Genomic DNA, 22,125 nt, shown 5'->3' with positions numbered 1-22,125 from the left:
CATTCTCTGCATGGAGTACTTGGAAAACTTCCTTTGTGAGTGTTGAAACTGTAAAACTGCTTGCATAACAATCTGTTCCAATAGTTTGACACTGTATGATCCTGACCTAAGGGAACAAATAGACAACTCATGACTCATTCTGTTTTGATGCACTTGCACTAAATGAAAGAGTATAGGTTCCTAAAAACTGTCAGTGTGCCCACACAGAGAATAATCATACTCATCATTTTTAAAATATCAAAGGGCTACATAATATAGCTACTGGTGTTCAGTCTTTCTGAGGTCATTTCGTGCTTGTAGTAAATGGAGAGTCTTACCAAACTTCCTGCTAAACAATTGGACGAAGGTCAGAACAGATTAAGATGCATCATCTGACTTGTCATCCTCCTATGCCATCTTATCATCTTCAAAGATGGTCTGCAGACGGGGCACCAAGACAATGAAGAAGCCAGAAACCTTATATGTTCCTGGATGGATATGAAGAATTTATCTCATGCTTGTATGCCTATCATATTTTGACCTATCACAAAGGTAAAAGACTTAAGCAGTCAGCAGGTATTTTGCTGCTCAGCTAGGAAAATAAGGGTTGTTGGGAAAGGTGGTTAATAAAGACACAGTTTTAACAGAGTGATCAGAGTATAGTCAGTTTAGTATTGTTTATGTTTGAACTGGAGTCTTGGAAATATACCTTTACTGCTTAGTATTTAGCCACTACTTCAGTCTATTTTTTCCATGGATTTATCAGGTACCAGCCATGCATTTCTGCCTAGACTTGAAGATACACACACATGCTTCTCTTTAGAATTACTTTATTTCCCTTAAAACAGTGGTACTCAACCTGTGGGTCCCCAGAAATCCTAACAGCTGGTAAACTGGCTGGGATTTCTGGGATTTGTAGGCCAAAACACCTGGGGACCCATAGGTTGAGAACCACTGCCTTAAATAAAATGGAATGGATTCTTATGGGTGAATGTCAGGAGTTGCTGGGTAAGAAAACCAAACCTGGGTGTAAGTACAGTAACTTGTGGATCCACATAAGAAGGACCCATTCTAGTGGCATAGAATGATACGGTCTCTCCTTCTTATTATCCCAAAAAGAAATTTCAAACAAGCCTAACTGAAATTAGGATACATATGTAAATAAAAGAAAAGAACTGTTTGCCCTTTCTCTTCTTTAGAACATTACAACAATTCTCTCTGCTGTTTGAAAAATTATGAAAAACAACATTAGAGTCTATATGTAGCCTGATATCAAAATGCAATATTGATCAGAAGTTGGTACTTGATAGCCACCGAGTGTTCTGTTCACTTCTTCCTCTTCCCTAAGTTGGAGACACAGAAACATGGGTATGGTGCTGTGTTTAACTTTACAATTCTGATGCAGCTTGTGAGAGTTGGTTGTCAAAAGAAATCCCCCTTTTTTTGTATGTGTCCTTACATATACTCCAATTCGAGTGTTCTTGCTCTGGTGTCACCATTAAATGAAGCCCGACAGGACATTATCAATAGTCCTGGCAATCTGTGTAGAATGCGTTCTCCAAAATGTTTATTTAGCTCTGACATTATGCCTGCTTAGATAGCTTGCAAAAACCTTTTGTTGTTGTTTTGGAAGAAAGTTTCTGATGAACTGCCGTAACAATGTAGATTCCCCTAGTTAACTGTAGTGCTATTATTTTGTTACACCATTTGCTATATAACAGTGTTATGCTTTTGCTGCCATTGCATTTTGTAAACTTGGCATATTTGCATGTTGTTTTAATGAATACTGACTATGACACTTTGGATTAGTTTCATATGAGAAAGTCAAGTACAAATCACTGAAAGACAGAAATAGTAATATGCTGCCATTAACTCAATCTTTTGGTGAAAGCATGAGTGTGTACAGAGTAGCACACAACCATTCTGAATAAAGAACTGCCACACCCTATCCATAGCCACATATACTACTTTGCTAACCACAACATTGCCAATTAAGTTTCAATGATAGATTTTAAACACGTCCTACAATCATATTATGCAGAAAATAGTTATACAAAATTCAGCACTGGGTTGAATCCAGACTTGCCCCGCTAAAAACCAAAAGACTCCTTCATTTTGTTATGGGAGCTTGCACCAGGTGGAGATTCCCAACTGGGAATATTAAATGGGGTACTCCTGTGCCATTTTCCTCCAAGGAGCCCCCGACTAAAGCCTTGTGACTTGAAGGTTGGGTTGCTGACCTGAAAGCTGCCAGGTTCGAATCCCACCTGAGGAGAGCGTGGATGAGCTCCCTCTGTCAGCTCCAGCTCCATGTGGGGACATGAGAGAAGCCTCCCACAAGGATGGTAAAAACATCAAAACATCCAGGCGTTCCCTGGGCAATGTCCTTGCAGACTGCCAATTCTCTCACTCCAGAAGCGACTGAAATTGCTCCTGACACGAAAAAAAAAATTCCTCCAGGATCAGTAAAACACCAGTCTATTCTAGGGACTCCATCACATTAACCTACCCTTCACCTTCCATTTGGTTCTGTTTCACTAGCAATTGCGTCCTCCCTCCTTCCCCCATTACATGGGGGCATCAGGACAAGGCCATCAGATGGGGGAAAGGGTGACAACGCTTACTGCTGCATTATCCTTTTCCCCATCATAAGGGGGAAAGACCCCAAAAATGTGGATAGCTCACTTGAAGCTACTCAAAACACAACTTACCTTCCAAAGATGGTGAGGAAGCGTCTTGCAACACTTCCTTACTACTACAGCCATGAATGGGGTGGGGCCAAGCCAGCGTTATGTGACGCTGCTCAGCAGGCCCCGTCCTCAAAGAATAGAAGGGTCCAAAAGTCCTTAGTGTTATAAGGTCCTAGGTATATTACTTGACAGTTTAAGAGAAATGCTAAAATTAGAATATTGCCAATAAAGCATTGCAAGAATATCAGGGGAGTTAAGTCACTTGTTATAGGAGTCACTTCCAGTACTTCCAGTATTTAACTGCTGAGCCATGTTTGAATTGTATTATTGTTGTTGCTGTTGTTATCATTATCATTATTATTCCTACAGGTTTGATCATTACAAGTGAGACTTGTTTTAGCCTTTCAAAAACATCTTGGAAAAGATAGAACAACATCCCATATTTGGGAAACATCAAAGAACTTTTGTTTTATATATGAAGTAAATGCTTTAAATTAATGCATACCCCCTTTTCCCCTTTTGCTCTTGAACAAAGGAGCTGACAAGTCTCCTAGGAGTCTTCTAATATCAAGTACAGTATGAAGAATATAGAACAGTTTCCTTGGCATTTCACATGCCTTTGACAGCTGTCAGTCATTAGAATGTCTCATACAATTTTGCCAACTAAATAAGGGGTCAAAGCTAGTGGGTAAGTTAAGAAGGCATTTTTCTTAAATAGTCACAAACTATCTTGGAAAAGGCAAAACCCATTTTCTTTCTTATAAAGTGTATCATGAACTTTGCACTGCAAATATTTACCAATTCACAAAATATTTAATTAAAAGCCACTGAAATTTGACTCTGATTCATTTATAAATAGAAATAACACACATTGGGACAGGAATCTAAACTGAGCTTTGTAGTACAAACTATGGCCCCTTCAACACAGCTGTATCAATCCACATTGAATTGGATTATATGGCAGTTGTGGACTCAGATAACGCAGTTCAAAGTGGATATTGTGGATTATCTGCCTTGATATTCTGGGTTATATGGTTGTGTGGAAGGGCACTATGACAAATAGTTAGCTCTCTTCCTCCAGCAATACATTGCTTGTAGCAATATTGCTGTTCCTTATTACTATTAAAATGGAATAACCACACTAAAGTAATACATAAACCCCCTTTACTAGAAAAGATACAGTACAAAATAAAATAAAACCTACCTCGATTAAGACATGTGTGCCCCCTGTGGATAGTTTCAGTATATTGTTATTAAATGTAATGTCAGCAGTAAAATCTATCTCTTGGGGTGATGCCGCGTACAGTTTGTGTGTGGGAGTGCTAGGAAGCCTCAACTTAGAAAGTGTCACAGACACACACACACACAAAAAAGACTTAAATTTTTAATGTATCTCTATTCAGTTCAGTTCAAATCTAGGAAAGTGCTTTTTGTATAAAATGAAATAAAGGGCTTTGTTGTCACAAACTCAAATATACTATTTACCAGTAAACAGGACACTTGCAAACTCAGTATTCAGAAGCAGAGCACAATACTCTCTAGCTCCATAGCAAAAGTGCAAACAACATATGATATATTGAAAACTTGACAACTTACACTAGAAACGTGTCATGATAATCTGTATTTTTGCTCACATCTTTATCAGATCACCTTCAGAGTAGGCTATTTTAGGAATGTTTAGGTTAATCCAGTCTCACTGGTTATTGACAATTCCTTAGATTAATATGATTTTTAGAAATCTCCTGACTAAATTTAGGGTAACGATGGTTGTCTGTTGTCAACGTAGAACAATCTGAGAAAAAGAGTCTACCATCACAACAAACATAATTTCAATGCATACACTGCTCAACAGTGCAAACCATGCTGTGTTTTACCTGCATTCATGTATGAAAGATCTGTGCTTCTCTCTCAGGTTGGCCCTGTCTTTAGAAAGAATAAGGTGCCCGCCTTTATGTAAGGAAGCATCAAAACACGGAATAAATAATTCCACTACCACTAGTAAATTCATATTCAAGTGAATGTCTCATTTGCTTCTAAATGTGAAAGGAGGGGAGAGGGGAGGTATTTTTGCTTAAGACAGGACTGCTTTAAACAACATATATAATTCTCATGGCTTCTCAGATGGGATCCTCAAAACCTTGCAGAGAAACAAAAACCATTGTTAAGGGCATCAGAGCGAGAAAGAATGGAAGAGGGAATCATCTGTAAGAATCAGAAATACTAATATTTCTTTATTGTGCTAATATGTTAGTGATTGTTTGGCATAAATCCAATTGTTAGTCCCAACTACATTAGACCCACTGAATACTCTATTCTAATTAGAACTAATAAATAGATTTGGAAAATATTGTTAGTGAAAACCCCATGAGATAAATAGTGAAACTTGTGGGATTGCCGTAAATCAACAGGCAACTTGAAGGCTTACTTTGTTAACATACCTTGTAATTTTTCTATTTTTTAATTACAGGTTTAAAGACTATAATGACGAAAACATTTTGAAACTGTCCATCCTTGCTTATTACCAGGACAATGTACAAGCATGATTAAATAAACACTAATTTCCCATCATTCACATACAAAATAGGCAGGTGAGCTATCAAAGGCAGCAAATGCAAAAGAACACAAAATCAACCAATTCAAACTGCAAGGGTTGAGCACAAAACCTGCTGTACTGGACATAAAAATTGGCAAAAGAAAAAAATGGATATATTGGCATTAGTGTTGACCCCCTGGCTCAGCAATTATGACATAGTGGGATAGCATAAGCAAGTGTACATTGGAGCATTGTGTGGTTTCCGGGCTGGGTACATTTCTCCCTTTTTATTTTAAAATAATTGTTATTAAGTTTTCTACAAATTAAAATTCCATTAGGTTTGAAGTAGAACCAGGTGGGGGGGGGAGAAAAGTAGGTAAAAGGGTGTAATGGAAGGGGTGGGAGGCAGGAAGGGGAAAGGGGTTAGAGTAGAACATTTTCTCCCTTTTTGACATGTACTGTACTCAAGCAATGAGAGAAGAGCTTCTTCTAACATAGGCATAGAGAGAATACACACACACACACACACAGATACTGGGACATCCCAGGTCTTTTAAACTAAAATGTAAAACCCTGAATTGGATTCAAAAGCTCAACTACCTAGCCAGCACCATTCTTTCAAGATCCATATACGGTAATATAACTATAGCTGTTTGAACTAGCTATTTCTGGTCATTACATTCTGCTTCCAGGTTGTCTTTAAAGACAGCTGTAATCCAATTGTGTGGTTACTAGACTATGAATCATTGTGCCAAGATATTCTCATCAAGGAATGCTTGTAACTGGTCAACAAAGCAATGTTGGTGGAAATCAACTTTAAAAAGTGGAAAAACAACTTAAAACTTGGCTCTGGAAGTAGGCTTTTGGAGACGATTAGTCTTAAATGGAGGTATTTTAGCAAGATCAATGGTTTTAACTTTTTAATGCTTTTATTCCAGAAAGAGTAGCTATTTTCGATGTTGATGTTATGTTATGTTTTTATATGTATTCAGTAATTGCAATAGTTCTATTTTAAGTTATATCAATTTGACCTATGTACTTTTTTTGTATAGTTTTAACTGTTACTTGCTGTAAGCCACTCCGAGTCTCTTCCAGGAGACAGGGCGGGATATACATAAAATTTACTGTTGTTGTTGTTATTCACCAAAGCTCACCAAGTCAGAACTGAAATTTTGAATAGTATACTGTAATACCGCCAAAAATACATACATCCCCATTCTGGAGTAATGCAACTCTCTCTATAACAGGCCGCATGCACAATTACTGGACACATAAACCACCTACCCACATGCTACTTTGAAATTGTAAAGTTTTGAAAAATTATTTGTTAATTATATGTTTTAACAATAATAACAACAACGTTATTCTTATAACCTGCCAACATCTCCCCGAAAGGACTCGGGGCGGCTTACATATGGGACAAAATGCCCACAAGACATAAATAGAAAACAATCAATTAAAGCAAAAACACAATCAAACTGAGAACATAGTAAACTATAACAATCCAGATAAAAGCACAATTAAAATAAAACATAAAAATGTAAAACAGTAGCGTTGGAACTCAATCAAAACAATGACCCACAAAACCAATAACCAATAGTACAATGGGTGTGACCAGGCTATAAAAGGGCTGGGCATGGGGTAGTGCAAGCAGCGTATCATAGGGCCGGGGTATTGGATGAAGTGCAGAGAACAAAATATTAACAGGGAACCTAGCAATTTAGGAGACAATTTAGGAAATGCTTCCCTGAGAGATGAATCAAATCTACTGGTATATAGCATCAAATGTGTTATACCCTCAAATTTCGTGTTACATAATTTAGTTAAGGATTTTGAAAAGTAATATTCTCAAAGTCTTACAAGTGGTCACAAAAATAATGACAGTTCTCTTGCCAGCATAAGACTGCAACCTTTTTTGTTGTAGAAAGAAAAGGAGATGAGAATAAATTACATGGTTGTGTGAATAAAGCAATATTTGGATCTGCAAAATCCTTGACCACATCCCAAAAACTTCACCACCAGAAAGAAGAAAAAAGACAGCTTACAAGGTGAGAGAATGCAAATTGAAACCTTGGGCATGATGGCTTGAGAAGACAAAATGTTCTGAACAATTATGTAAAGGACTCTATCCAATAGTGTATTGGCAGAGACTGTTCCTTTTAATCACGATGACAAATGTTTTGCTTTATTTGGTCAACTACTATCAAATAATCAGTTCTTGAGCATACTGATCGCAATCAAGCAACGACAAAAAATGTAGTAGAAATCAATTACAAATGTAGATCTTTGATTAATAAATTGTTTAAAGCAGATGATGTTAATTAGATTTTACAAGCACTGGGTACAAAGAGGTCATTCACAGAGAAAGTTGCATCTACCTTTTGGATGTAGCAGATTAACATGACTACCCCCTTCAGTCTCTTTGTCTCTTATGATAATACTAATCCATAATTAGTTCATGCTAGTAATATTAATGGTAAAGGCTGCCATGGGTTTGGGGATGCTACAAGCTTAAGGCTGCCTGGCCGATATATGTCTTGTTTTCCTTCTGCCTGGCCAATGACAAGGTAGGGCAAGTGCCCTGCAAACTGGGTATGAGCACAATGGGGATTGGTTGGGCAGTTAGAGCTTTGCAATATTCCCTGAACCCATGGCAGCCAGGTGCATTTAAACTTATTCCTCCCCAATGTTTGCAATTTACAGTGGTTTGTATAGGTATACTGTAGCATCAGAACTCAAGAGTCCTCTCTGCTTTCATTTCCTTATCAAATTTCAGATTATGGTAGAGCAAGAGCAACTTGAGAAAAACTGGATGTATAACTAGCCTTCTTTATCCCCTATATCTCATTCTCTATGTATGATATTCTAAAACTGACAAAGTCTAAAATCTTAAAAACTTCTGGACTCAAGCATTTCTAATAAGGGAGACTCAAACTGTATAAATAATTTAATTAACTTAAGAAAAAGCATTGAACCTATATGACAAAAGATTTACAAACTAATCTTTAGTAACAATTATATTTACTGATCTTTTGGGGGAGAAGAGTACTTTAACATTCTGAAAATTGTACTATGTTCAGAATTTGTAGCCCAAAACAACTCTTCCTGTTTCTACTACTATGCTTATATTCCATAAATCTTTATTTAGTACCGACATGATGCATTGTCTTAAAAACTGTTACAGTAGAGTCTCACTTATCCAACATAAACGGGCTGGCAGAACACTGGATAAGCGAAAATGTTGGATAATAAGGAGGGTTTAAGAAAAAAAGCTTATTAAACATAAAATTACATTATGATTTTACAAATTAAACACCAAAACATCATGTTTTACAACAAATTGACAGAAAAAGCAGTTCAATACACAGTAATGTTATGTAGTAATTACTATATTTACGAATTTAGCACCAAAACATTGCAACATTTACTGCAAAAACACTGACTACTAAAAGGCAGACTGTGTTGGATAATACAGAACATTGGATAAGTGAAGCTTGGATAAGTGAGACTCTACTGTATTTCCCATTTTAAAGATATTTTATATGACAATGGAATTCTAATGACCGAAGATAAAAATTGCTGTGTTTCTGTTTCAACTAGGAGTGTGCAATTTGGTTAAACCTTGTTCTGTTTTCTTTATCTGGATTTTGGTGGACGCCCAGATTCATTTTTTGTTAGCCTCCCAAATTCAGTTGGGGAAAAAAAAAAATCAATTTTCCAATGTGGTAACTAAAAGATGAGAGAAGATCCAGTCCATTGGTGGCAATGGGGAACTTACGAGGCTCCCCTTCTCCTTGGATCTTTTCACACGTGCTGCCAGTGTACCAACCCAAATCCTGTACCATCCAGGCTTCCCCTTCATCACACAGAGGGCCTCAGAAAGCTGCTGGGTTCAGGCTTTAAAATGAGAGACCCAGCTATTTCTCATTCACTCACCCTTCTTTCCTAAGCTGCTTTAAAATTCAAGCCGACTAGGTTTTAAGGGAGACCTGGCTACTTTTCCCTTCAAGCCTCAAGCCGTCTGGGTTCAGGTTTTAAGGGAGACTTGGCTATTTCTCCCTCCACTCTCCCTTCTTTCCTCAGCCTGGGTTTCACATTGCCAGAGGTGGCCCACACCGTCCCGGCTTCCCCCTCATCACATGGGTTGAAGCCTCTTAAGCCGGCTCAACACAACCTTCCTTAAGAAAAGACGGGAAGCTTTTCTTTTCTGGGATTCCATCTCCTTATATCCTTCAGTAAGACCTGGGTTAAAGGCATCAGAGTTAAGAAACCACCCTTTCTGGGATCACTTTCCCTCAGCACCCTTTCAATGAAGCGGAGTTAAGGAAGCCACCCTTTTTAAACACTTATTTCAGTTGGAGCCACACCACTTGAAGGAGCATTAGCTATTCTTTAAAAAAGATATAAATTACCTCCTCATTTTATGGCAGCTTTAGAAATTGTAAGATAGTTCTCTACCCCACATTTGAAGCTTGCCTCATGTGAAGGGCACCATCAGTGACAGTTTCTTAAGTGTGTAGAAAGTAAACTGCTTATTTATTGCTATTTGAGTAAAAAAGCAAGCCAAGCCATGCAGAGCTGTGAGGGACACTGAGAATTTAGATCACTGATCTGTCTCTCTCAAAAGCCTGCTGGCAACAGAAAAATGGAAGCCCAGCTTGGCTAAAAGACACGTCATGACTTTCTTCTGTTCTGATTGGTTCAACAGGCAGGGCTCATAGGGAAACTCTGTGTGGGTGCATAGCTGCCTCTCCGTGCTCCACGTGTAGCCGAAAGAAACAGAAAGTAGTCATTTTCAGCAGCCACATGGTTTGCTGTAGCCAGAAAAAAAATGGTAGCAGAGCCTGTGTCATTACAGCTGGCCAAAACGGCTAAACCAGCCGGAGGCCGTCTGTAAAAACGAAAACGTGCACAATCCTAGCTTCAATTGGATTAAATCCCTATTTATATTTAACATCATGCAGTTAATTTCACAGTGGATAATTTTATTAACAGTTATCTATGAATTGTATACAATTAAGTGAAATTTCATTGTCTTGTTTTTTTCTATGATTAAAGTCAAGTGTAACAAAATTAGATGTAAGCAACACCTTCTGTACTGTGATACAGCATATACACTCAATTGGCAATACAGTCTTCCCTCACTTATCGCTGGGGTTAGGTTTCAGGACCACCCGCAATAAATGAAATTCTGCAAAGTAGGGACACTATATTTATTTTAATAGTTATACATTATTTCAGTAGTTATACGTACACTATTTTAAGTCTTTATCAACCAATCGTGTGTTGATAAATTGCCTCCTTCTCCTCCCGTTGCCGCTTGGGCTCCTTTTCTCTCCCTTCAGTTTCTCCTTCCTCCCTTCCTTAGGCTGTAAATTGTAATTTTTTTATTATTTATAATAGTCTTTTAGAGTTTATTGAAAAACCGCAAAACAGCCAATCCACAAAAAGAGAACTGCGAAGTAGTGAAGGAACACTGTATTAGCAATCTGACAAATAATCTACAAACCAAAACATATTTAACAGTTGAGATTTCCTTTACCCCATCACCTTGATTCTCATTTAATGATTAGAAACCTACATAACATGTGATTTCATCAGGCAGTTCTAATGTAAGAAACACTAATTTTTTAAAAAATTAACCAACATTTCCCAGAACATGAATAAACAATTAAAAGCACCTGTCCTCTAAATGACAACTTCTTGGCTGCACAGCTGTCATGTTTGCACAACAAGACACAGTGAATACTGGTATGTACAACATAACCTTGACTGGCTTGTGCCAGAGTCTTTGCAATTCGATATTTAAATCCTCATATCGTGTCAGCTTTTCCAGTTGGTTTTCTTCAATCCTGCTGTCCCCTGGGATTGCAACATCTCCTTTTTCAAAGTTTCATTTGTGAGCCACAGCCATGTTTTTTGTCAATTTAGCTCTCAATTTTTCCCAGAAACTGCCCATGGAGAGCCTTCTTTCGCCAGTTTTCTCTTCTGCTCTGGATTGTGTTTTTACGGTATTCACTCTGTCTTTTACACTTGAAGCAGTTTACTACTGTTGACTTCCTTCAATGTTGGTTCTTGACTGCCTTTCACATAATTTGCCAGGGCATGTTTCTCTTCTTCTATCGTTTGTCTCACTTGCAGAAGCCCTCTGCCTGTCAACATCACCACGCAGGTGTAATGAGTAGTGGATTGTCATCAGTTTTCTTGTTTTTCTGTCAAGATCATCTAGCTCTGCTTGTGTCCAGTTCACAATTCCAGCAGTGTATCTAATCACGGGTATGGCCCAGGTGTTGATAACCTTGATCGTGTTTCCGCCATTTAATTTGCTCTTCAAAATCTTTCTGACTTTTTGGGTATATTCTTTGCTGACCACATTTTTCACATGCCCATGCTTGATATTGTCCAATTCTAGTATGCCCAGATATTTATAGGCTTTATTATTATTATTATTATTATTATTATTATTATTATTATTATTATTATTATTATTTTATTATGACACAGCAAACAAGATAGATATGCTGGATTTCATATCACAAGTCGAACACTTCCCAAGTGTCTAGGACTGTGTGATGTATTTTCGGATGATGCGCGCAGATCCCAGCAGGGTGGCCTTTTGCAGTTGGCAGATCGTAATTTTGTCAATGTCTATTGTTTCCAAATGCCGGCGGAGATCTTTTGGCACGGCACCCAGTGTGCCGATCACCACCGGGACCACCTGCATTATTATTATCCATATTTATTCTCCTCTGCCTGTAGTTACAATAAGGTAGAAGAACTTAAAAAAGAATGTGACAAACAGCTTAGTATTAACACAGAGAAGAAATGATGTATGGGAGAAATGCTGAGGCCTTCAGAAATGGTTCTAGAAGAACAAATGAGAATGCTTGGAGAGCTCTCTTCATCATTTGTATTTAAACCTGGCAGCAAAACAGCCAGAGCAGGCAGGCTTAGAAACTATGTCCACATTCGGATCCAAAGGGTTTAACCATACATGCAAATACCATTTCTGTAATTTCAGCAGAACATGTAGACCATGTTACAATGAATGGGTACTTTGAGGTGCACGATCATGCACAAGCTCAGAATCAAATATCTATTTATCAATTATATAATTTAATATTCTGAAGCCACTAAAATTATATGACTGTCAAAAATAATTGAACATAGAATTCAAAGATGTTTGCCTTCACTTTAATTAAACTCTATGGCCACAATAAAATTAATTTGGGAGAAGCTTTTCTATTTCCTTTGCCAAGCCAGAATAGTTCAAACATTTTGGCACAGGTGCAACTGAGATGAATAAAAACACATAAGTCACTGCAATCTAAAGCTGAATTTTACTCTGCTGCAGAAGTGATTTGAGGTCACAGTCCTAGGAACATAATAAAAAATGAAAGTTCCTTACACTTACATGTAATGAGTACTTCAAGGAAGGTCATTCTACATTCACACACTCAGGACAGCATGACACATTTCTTATTCTCCAGAATAGTTAGGAACATGGACTAGAAATTGGAAGGGTATTTCAAGTCCAATTTCAAGTACGCACTTCAAAGCAAGCACTGATAAAAGTAAGAGTTGAGCATTGGAAAACACTATTCATATAGACTAGTTTGAAAATCTGTAGAATATGTAGAAGTGGGAGATGTAGAAGGAAAATGGTTGGTGGGGGGATCATCTTCCAACAGAATGTTTAATTCTGAGTTAGCAGAGATAAAGAATACATTGTGTGTAAAAGACAGTTGGTGTATACAACTATAAATGTTTTAGGAGCTCACTGTCAAGCAATGGACAAATTGAATAAAAATTTAAGATGTGATAGTACTTGTGTACTACTTTCAGTGTTCGTGTTGTTTCAATTCCTACACCACAAGATATCTAGATTGCATTATTATCAACAAAACCTGCTAGAAATGTTACAGCATCTGTGTAAACATAAGTCCTTCTACCAAAGCTGTGATGATGCTATTTGGTTAGTGGCTAGATGTCTGGATTGTATGACATGGCTGGGGGAAATCAGTGAGTGGAAAATAAGATTCTGAAATAAGTGATGGTAAGGTGTAATATGACAGAATGGGAAGAACTTTTATCAATCTGCATAGTACCCATAGCTGACCCACGACTGGCACATACAATGTGGTTTCTCATTGTTATTTTATTTTCTCTACTTTTCCACTCCAACTCAAAAGAAAGACATATTGTCTTTGCTAGACTAATTTTATTAACAATTGCAGAAGTGGCGATTATGGATTCGGGGAAGGTAGATGTCATTCCTACTTGCTCTTATTATCCATAAAACGTATATCAGGAGGGAAGAAGCAAAGCACAGCACAACTTGTATGCTTCCTCAGGCTGACCTAGCCCCAATCAGTCCAGCACCAAACACTGGTTCACCTAGAGATTATTATTATTATTATTTCACTTCTATCCCGCTTTTCTCCCATGGGTGGGATTCAAAGCAGTGTACAACATATAAAATTCATACAAATACATCCAATGACAATAAATAATCAGTTAAAACATCATATCCCGATATAAAAACCCAATTAACATATCAAATAAAATAATTTAAAAACTTACAGCAAGCACCATTTAGATATCCATAACCTCTGGCCACTGAAGTTATTTGTCAAGTATTATCAAAATATTTATCAGACTGGCAGTGCCTATTATCATTTGTCTGGGAAGGCCTGGCTCCACAGAAAGGTTTTAATTTGCAAACGAAAGGCCAGTAAGAAGGGGGCCAATTGTGTCTCATTAGGGAGGGAGTTCCAGAGCCGCTGGGTCACCACTGAAAAGGGCCTATCTCTTGTTCCCACCAAACACGCCTGCGATGATGGTGGGACCAAGAGAAAGGCCTCTCCTGGGGATCTCAGGGCTCAAGTGGGTTGGTAGAAGGCGATACGGTCCCTCAAATAGGCTGGGACCGAATCGTATAGGGCTTTGTAGGCTAAAGCCAGCACCTAGAATTGCACCCGGATCCAAACCGGAAGCCAGTGTAGTTGCTTCAGGAGCTGAGTAGTTCTTTTTCTGTATCCCGCTACTGTAAGCAGTCTAGCAGCTGACCTTGGAACCAGCTGAAGTTTCTGAGCACTCTTCTGGGGCAACCCCATGTAGAGCACATTACAGAGATGGGAGGACAAGCACATGGCTATGTAAATTATTATCGAAGCTCTGTAGTTCCTCTTGGTTTCTTGATAAGCATACTCCAGAACAATTTAGAAGAATAAAGAAGCTCTGCATGTAACAGTAAGCACAATGCAGTGGTTCTGATCAATACAATGTGATACACAGGAGATGTAAGTGAAGGAATAAGGACTTGAGGAAAATCAGGTAGATCTATCTACTGTTACGAATATTCATACTCAACACAGAAACATCTATCTGAGGCATGGGCAAACTTCGGCCCTCCCACTCCCACAATTCCTACTGTTATGAATTGTGGGAGTTGGATTCCAAAACACCTGAGAGGCCAAAGTTTGCTGATGCCTGATCTAGCTCACTCACTTTTTAAACTTCTGTCATTCAGCCATATTTCATGCAGCCTCAGATTCAGGACACCAGATTGAATCATATGGGACAAACCATAACCATTTTACAAGGAACAGAGATTTTGTGATTTGACAAGGGAATGTAAAAGACCTATATTATACAGCTGTTCCAACAACTCTATGGCATGTTTTCCTTCCTCCAAGTGTAATCAAGTTGTTTTGAAGCTTGACAAAATCTTCCTTGGACTTGTAATACTCCAGATCAATGTTTTATTGGAAATATATTTAATAAAATTGGTTATTAAGAGAATCACTGCTTATAAAAACACAATTGCATTGGGGACAGGGGGCTTAAGATTCTAAGTGTGTGCAAGGAGGCATGAACACAGCCATGCAAATGTACACGCATCTCAATAACAATCTTTTAAGAGAGATCCAATTTTTTCTCTACTTACTTATTCTGCATCATATTCATTATAACCCAGTCAGAGGGATAGACATTCTTCCCAATGAGATTCTTGAACATGATAAATGTTTCCATCAGGAAGTCCTTAAACAAAAGAGAAGATGAGAATGATCACTATTTTAGATTTTTAAAAATGTTAACAGCTGGATGAGGGGAAATCCACTAGATTAACGGCCAGATTAGAAGGCTGTATTTAGCTGAACAAATAAGGAAAGACTATCCAGCTTTTTCTCAAGACCTGACTACTGTGTAGCAAATTATATCTTAGAGACAACATCAAATTGCAACTCACATAATAATAATAATAATAAAAATAACAACAACAACAACAACAACAACAACAACAACAGCAAATTTACAGAAAAATCAGTACACACAGAACAAGAGTGGGGAAAACCGAAAGGCATCCCAATGGAAATATGTGTGCAAAACATCAGAGAAATAATGTTTTAAAAGATGGGTGAATATAATATGAGACTGGTGAATAATATGAAGGTCAAAACACAATTCAGAATGTTTTGTTACATTCAGAGGTACGGCTTATGAGACTTTGCCATACATGTAACCATCTTAAAATCTCAAATAAAGTTTTTTCCCTTAATCATCAAATTTATTTCTTCTTTTTTTCCTGTCAGGAACAACTTGAGAATCTGCAAATCGCTTCTGGTGTGAGAGAATTGAGTGTCTGCAAGAACGTTGCCCAAGGGATCCCTGGATGTTTTACCATCTTGTGGGAAGCTTCTCTCATGTCCCTGCATGGGAAGCTGAAGCTGACAGACGGGAGTTCACCCTGTTCCTCAGATTTGAACCGCCACCCTTTCGGGTAGCAGTCCTGCCAGCACAGGGATTTAACCCCTTGCACCACCAGGGGCTCCGGTGGTTTTGCAATCGAATTGACTGCAAAACACTAACAATTGTTCACACCTATATCTCTTCCATTAGTTCTGTTGCACTATCGTGGTAACTTTATCTGTCCCTGTTGTACCACCTGACATTCATCAGGAAGTATCAGCCAACAATGAAAGGACCAATGCCTTGGCATCTCTGGCCCATTCTCTGGATATCAGCAGCAAGGTAACGCGTTAAATCAAGAAACAGCTTCCTAAGATCCACAGAGATACTCGCAGTAACACCTCAGCAAGCAAGAGTCCAAAAGTGGTAGACTAAAACCCAGAACCTCAATCCATGGCTGATACCAGGTGAGAAACACCCTCCTGGGCACACAGGAGACTGGGTGACTTGGAAGGCACTGAACAGACTGCACTCTGGCATCACGAGATGCAGAGCCAATCTTAAGAAATAGGGCTAAAAAGTGGAGTCCACGGCATGCGAGTGTGGAGAAGAACAAACCATGGACCATTTACTACAATTCAGCCTGAGCCCTGCCACATGCACAATGGAGGACCTTTTCACTGTGACACCAGAGGCACTCCAAGTGGCCAGTAGTCATGTGCGTGAAATCAGTTCCTACGTTTATTCTGTTTCTTTCGTGTCTTTCGTTTCTTTGGAAACACGAAACAGAAAGCCCTCTCCCCACATGGAAATCTGCTCAACATGAAAGCCTGCTTTTGTGTCGAGTCAAAATTACCTCCTTGCCTGCATGTAGGCAGGCCTGGAGCTGGGCTGCAGTCCCACCACACACACACTCTCTAAGGGCGTCTATGGCAGCTGGTGGGGCATGCAAGTAGACCTGGAGCATGGGGGGGCATGGGGGGGGGGGCTGGTGGGGTGTGCAGAAAGGCCTAGAGCACGTCTGCAGCTGAGTGCCTCTTACTCTAGAGGAGCTGCAGTAGGTGCCAGGTAAGAAGAATGCCAGGAAGGGGAGCCAGTGGGTGGGAAGCCCCCCAATAATGGTCCAAATTTTGGGGCCCCGAACCAAAAAACCCTCCCGATTTCAGGGGACTCTTGAAACCGGATGAGGGCCCCCAATGAAAACTAGGGGCATGGTTTTACCCCGAAAGCACAAGACTAGTGGCCAGCATCTGGTCAAAGAAAATCTAATATAATGCCAATGTTTAACTTTGTTTGTGTTTTAAATACATTATAATTGTATCCTCAATTTGCTTCTGACACAATAAATAAAAATCTGTCCTTTTTCTTTGGCTACCTAAAGTGTATTTCTAAATGTTCAGGTCCAATAGCAGAAATTTGGGACTAAAGTAAAATATTCACAGGTAGGGGAAGAATTCTTATCTGAAGGGCCAATGCCCTCTCCCGCCCTCCCATAATCACATACTGGTTTTACATTGTAGGTTCTTTGCTTTAATATGGTAAACCTTCTATTTTGTTATGCACATCTAATAGACTCAAAAGCTAGCTAAAAAGCTCAGCATCCACAAAAAAAGAAAGAAACCACATACACATTGATTTTCAGTCAACTCACTAAATTCAAATAGTGGCAACTATGCAGTCTCCACTGGAATGACTCCACCTCAGACATCAGCAAGAAAACGTATTTTGATATGAATAGAATGACCTTGCAGAGTTGGAATCCATAAGGATAGCTGTTCGTGTGCATTGTGCACATTACATAAGAGGCATTTTTAATTCTGGGCACATATTCAACAAGCCCAGTAAATGCCTACTTACCTTAAGTGAACAAGCATTCCCCTGGTAAGGCTGAATAATTTTTTTCCTGATCAACCTTCATGTTTTTTCCCCCCTGAGATATCATAAAGTCTTTTCTTTCATTTAGATATATGTTTTATTTTTGCATAACATTTTGGTTTCTTTGCTACTTTGCTTCACAATTAAGACATCAATGGGGTGTATGCTAATGTGATTGGGGGCAGAATTAGACTTGGACAGTTATCTCAGAATATTTTATGATTTCAAAAGCACATTCCCTTAAAGTTGTTTGAAATGTTCCAGCTATTGAGTTTTCACATGAGCGTCCATCTTTTTTTGCAGACTGATTTGTAATCTAGTCATGAATGTGGAAAAGCAGATTATCGCTGCTTATTTGCTGATTCAGTTCCACGTGCTTCGTCTATTTGCATTCACATTCCAGCCTTATCTTATAATCAGAAGAAAAAATCAGCTCATTTAATAACTCATCTATTCATCTGGCATCAGCTTAGAGAAAAGAAAGAGACCAGAAGAAGAATTATTCCAACCACTCTGCAGAAAAATCAGATATATTGGCCTCCTCCTTGAAATGTCAAACAGGGAAGTTGCTATCCCATCAGACTGGGACTTCTCATGTCCCCGTCGAAAGATACTAGAGAAAGAAAGATTTCTTGCTAATGGTTCCACAATCAGGGAACACATAGCCAACCTGAAACTGTCAGATCCTATCATTGAAGACCTTCTGTGAGATTTACTGGACTGCTTTTGGTTTTAGTAGTAATTATTGTTTGGGGTTGTTGTGTGTTTTACTTCTGGACAGTATTACTTCTGAAACATGGCCATACAACCCGGAAAACGCACAACAACTCTGTGATTCCGGCCATGAAAGCCTTCGACAACACAATTATCTTTTGTGCTTTGTACAGTATCTGGCCCTGGTCTCTTTCAACGTTGGTGCTTGTAATAATGTTTTAAGCTGATCAAAGTATGTGTTTTAGTTGAAAATTGCCTTTAAAAAGTTTTTAGTCTTAAAAGCATCTTGTTGATTTCTTAAATATATAGATACATAACATACATAGCAATACATATACATAGCAGCAGACTAAACAAAATGAAAATGTGGCGAGTCCACCACAAAATACACAGGCAATTCTTCCATATTTCAGTGTATACCAATTTAAACCAGATATCCTACTGCTGGTTTGTAATATAGCTCCCATAATCCCTGACAAATGGTCACACTACCTGAACCTTATGGAAGCTGTAGAGCAGTGGTTCTCAACCTGTGGGTCCCCAGATGTTTTGGCCTTCAACTCTCAGAAATCCTAACAGCTGTAGGCCAAAACACCTGAGGACTCACAGGCTGAGAACCACTGCTGTAGAGCCTAAATAATATTATAGATACCAAACTTCCTATTGCTGATTTAAATGCATTCACCTTGACTTATCCATAATGCACAAGATAATTCCCAGAAGTGGCAACAAAGCAATAGAAGATAACAGCACAGTTCTTGTGGAATAATGTCAATACATTAGACAGACAAACTAAAAAAGATTTAGGAGAAAGTATATTGCATAAAAGCATTCAACTTTCCTCCATGTTTCACTGATAGTTTAAAAAAAAAAGAATGCTGAATCACCACAAGGCTATTTTCTTCTCTGTCCCATATTCTACTTATCCAACTGATAAATTTGTGCTGTAAAGAATATACTTTATATTCTCTTTCCACCAGACTTTCAGTGGTTTGGCACAACGGAAAAAATGAGGCTTTAATCACATTTCCATCCTTTAAAACAAAGGATAAAAACAAAAACAAATGAAAAAACAGCAGTAATGATATAAACTAAAAAATTAAAATATGAGGCCTACTAAAAATCAGCAAAGAAAATAAAATAAAGTGTACAAGATGAAAATAAAGAGTACAGCTGTTGAAAAATTAAAATGCCTTGAGAAATAAGTGTTTGCCCCCCCCTCAAAAAGCCCCCCAAAAGTATGCTAGAAGGAAACAACAATTAATTGTATTAAGTATCCTCCTGCCATAAGAAAGTCTTAAAAAGCTAGTTTTCAAAAACTTTTCATTATTAGTTTGGGAAATTCCATTATCTGCATAGAAAATAGTATCTTGTTGTTTTATGCATAGAAAGGACTGCTTCCTGAACAAATGCCCATGTCTGAAATTTTCACAGAATATGTCCATAATTGCAAAGATTCTCATCAGTCCGGGATGCTCTTTATTAGGATTTATCAACACTTGAGAAACACGTTTTTGAGCAAATATTATGAAATATACGGTCTTTTTCATTCAGAAAGTAGGCACTAGCTGGACTTGCTGTGGCAGGGGATAAGAAATTCCATAGCCAAATCATAATTGCTGTTGGGTGTGTTCATCAATAGCCACCCATCACTTAACAGAGGCAGAATGATTTCACCTGGTTTCTTGCCCAATAAGAATTATTAATCATCAACTGATAACTATTTAAACTGTTTCCAAGGTAGACTGTTTCATAATTATTCATACCACAACATTATTTCATGTACCTAGAACTACATGCTCTCTCTAAATGTGCCAATGGCCATTTCCCAGATCAGGGGTTCTCAAACTCTGCTCCGCGGAGCCCTCGGGGCTCCATGAATGATAGGGGCTCTGTGGCACCATGCTGCTTCTTGCCTCCCCCTCTTTCCTCCTCATTAGAAATGCAGAGAAATTAAAGTTTTGGGCTGCTGGAAACAGCAGCAGCATCCTGGGGCACAGAATCTTTCTCTCCTGCCTTCCTCACTGCCCAGGCTCTTTTCCTTTCTGCTCAGACACCCCCCCCCCCCTTTCTTTGCTTCCAAAACCCAATTTCCCTCCCACTGCTCAGGGACTGCTTTCATTGTGTTTTTCTGCATGGCAGAAGGGGATGGACTGGATGGCCTCTGGGGTTTTGCTATTATTATTTTTTACCACAAAGGCTGGGTGGCCATCTGTTGGGGGTGCTTTGATTGTGCTTTTCCTGAATGGCAGAAGGAGGTTGGACTAGATGGCCCTGGAATGAAAGACTGTTAAAATAATGTTGGTAAAAACCCTTCTTCATTTTAAATATTGTATTTTCTTCCTTTCCTTTCCTTTCCTTTTTTTTTTTTTTGGCAATGTGTGAATAAGTTCACACAAACACTCACTCTCCATCCATCTGCCACTGACCTGGCTCATGCCTGATATATATAAATTATATTATATTATATATCATATATACGCATTTCTTAGGGCTCAATGAGAAACTTTTTCTTCAAAAAGGGCTCCGTGGCTGAAAAAGTTTGAGAACACTAGATGTAACTGGACACAATGTCTCCACTAGATATAATAACCCAATAGGAACAAGTGTTGAATATACAGGTATGTGGCCAAACCTGTCCAAGTGTCTTGCATACACCCTTATGTCTAAAAGATCAAAAGTCATCTAACAAAATAAGGACAGATGGTGACCTGGATACTTTCTCTGAATGATCAGTATTAATGATGATAATCCAGATGGTGGTAGATATGAGTAATTTTCTAAAAAAGAATAAGACGGTATTTGTACAGATTGCATAAGAATAGAAATGCAAAGTAAACAAAATACTATTCCTTGGGAAAACTGTTGCTTTTTTTTCTTACATCCTCAAATGCTGTTAAATTTCAAAACATAAAATAAAACAAGGAAAAACATTGTTCCAGGCTATTTGTAGTCTTTTCAGGAGCTGAAAAAAACTTGGTTTATGCTTCTTTTTATGCTTTGTCTCAAGGCACATACTGTACAGTGTTTCCCCAAAAATAAGACACTGTCTTATATTTATTTTTCCTCAAGAAGACACACTATGTCTTATTTTCAGGGGATGTCTTATTTTTATATCCATGGCCAGTACTCAAGTGCTCAGGAGGGCATGCTGGTGTGAGCTCTAAGTCAGCTGTGGCTGTGACTGAGGGAAGGAGCGGCTGCCTTCTTTACTGCTCCGTGTCAGCACTCTGCATAGCCACACCTATCACTATGTCTTATTTTCGGGGTATGGCTTATATTTTGCAAATGCTTAGGAATCCTGCTACAGCTTATTTTATGGGTATGTCTTATTTTTGGAGAAACACGGTAGGCACAATAAGCAACAGCGGTTTCTAAGTAGACATCTGTAACTATTTCTTTTCTATCCAGTTTAAGGAAAGGGAAAGTAGGAAATTATTATTATCAAAAATAACTGCTGGTGGGCCTTCTGCTGGTGGGCTGATAGGTCCACTTTCCCAATTGCAATTCTGTTCTCCCTCTTTCTTCCCTATTTAAGACTAAGAGGCCAAAAATGATGGAACCAGTTGTCTGTACAGAAGACTTCAGGAAGAAAAAGGGTCTGTTTTAAACCAACTGGCAAGATATATTAACCTCTCAAGG

General features: G+C 38.5%; 1 protein-coding gene across 1 annotated transcript in view; it reads right to left on the bottom strand.

The window, feature by feature from the left end:
* Window positions 1-22,125, bottom strand: part of dock1 (dedicator of cytokinesis 1) — a 557,290-nt gene that overhangs the window by 222,508 nt on the left and 312,657 nt on the right. The window contains exon 29 of the mRNA XM_062976064.1: window positions 15,152-15,246. Coding sequence (XP_062832134.1) covers window positions 15,152-15,246 — 95 coding nt within the window. The remainder of the gene's footprint in view (window positions 1-15,151; window positions 15,247-22,125) is intronic.

The sequence above is a fragment of the Anolis carolinensis genome, chromosome 3, assembly GCF_035594765.1.
Source record: "Anolis carolinensis isolate JA03-04 chromosome 3, rAnoCar3.1.pri, whole genome shotgun sequence".
Taxonomy (NCBI): domain Eukaryota; kingdom Metazoa; phylum Chordata; class Lepidosauria; order Squamata; family Dactyloidae; genus Anolis; species Anolis carolinensis.
The sequence above is the reverse complement of the archived record's forward strand: the minus strand, read 5'-3'. Positions and strand labels throughout refer to the sequence as shown.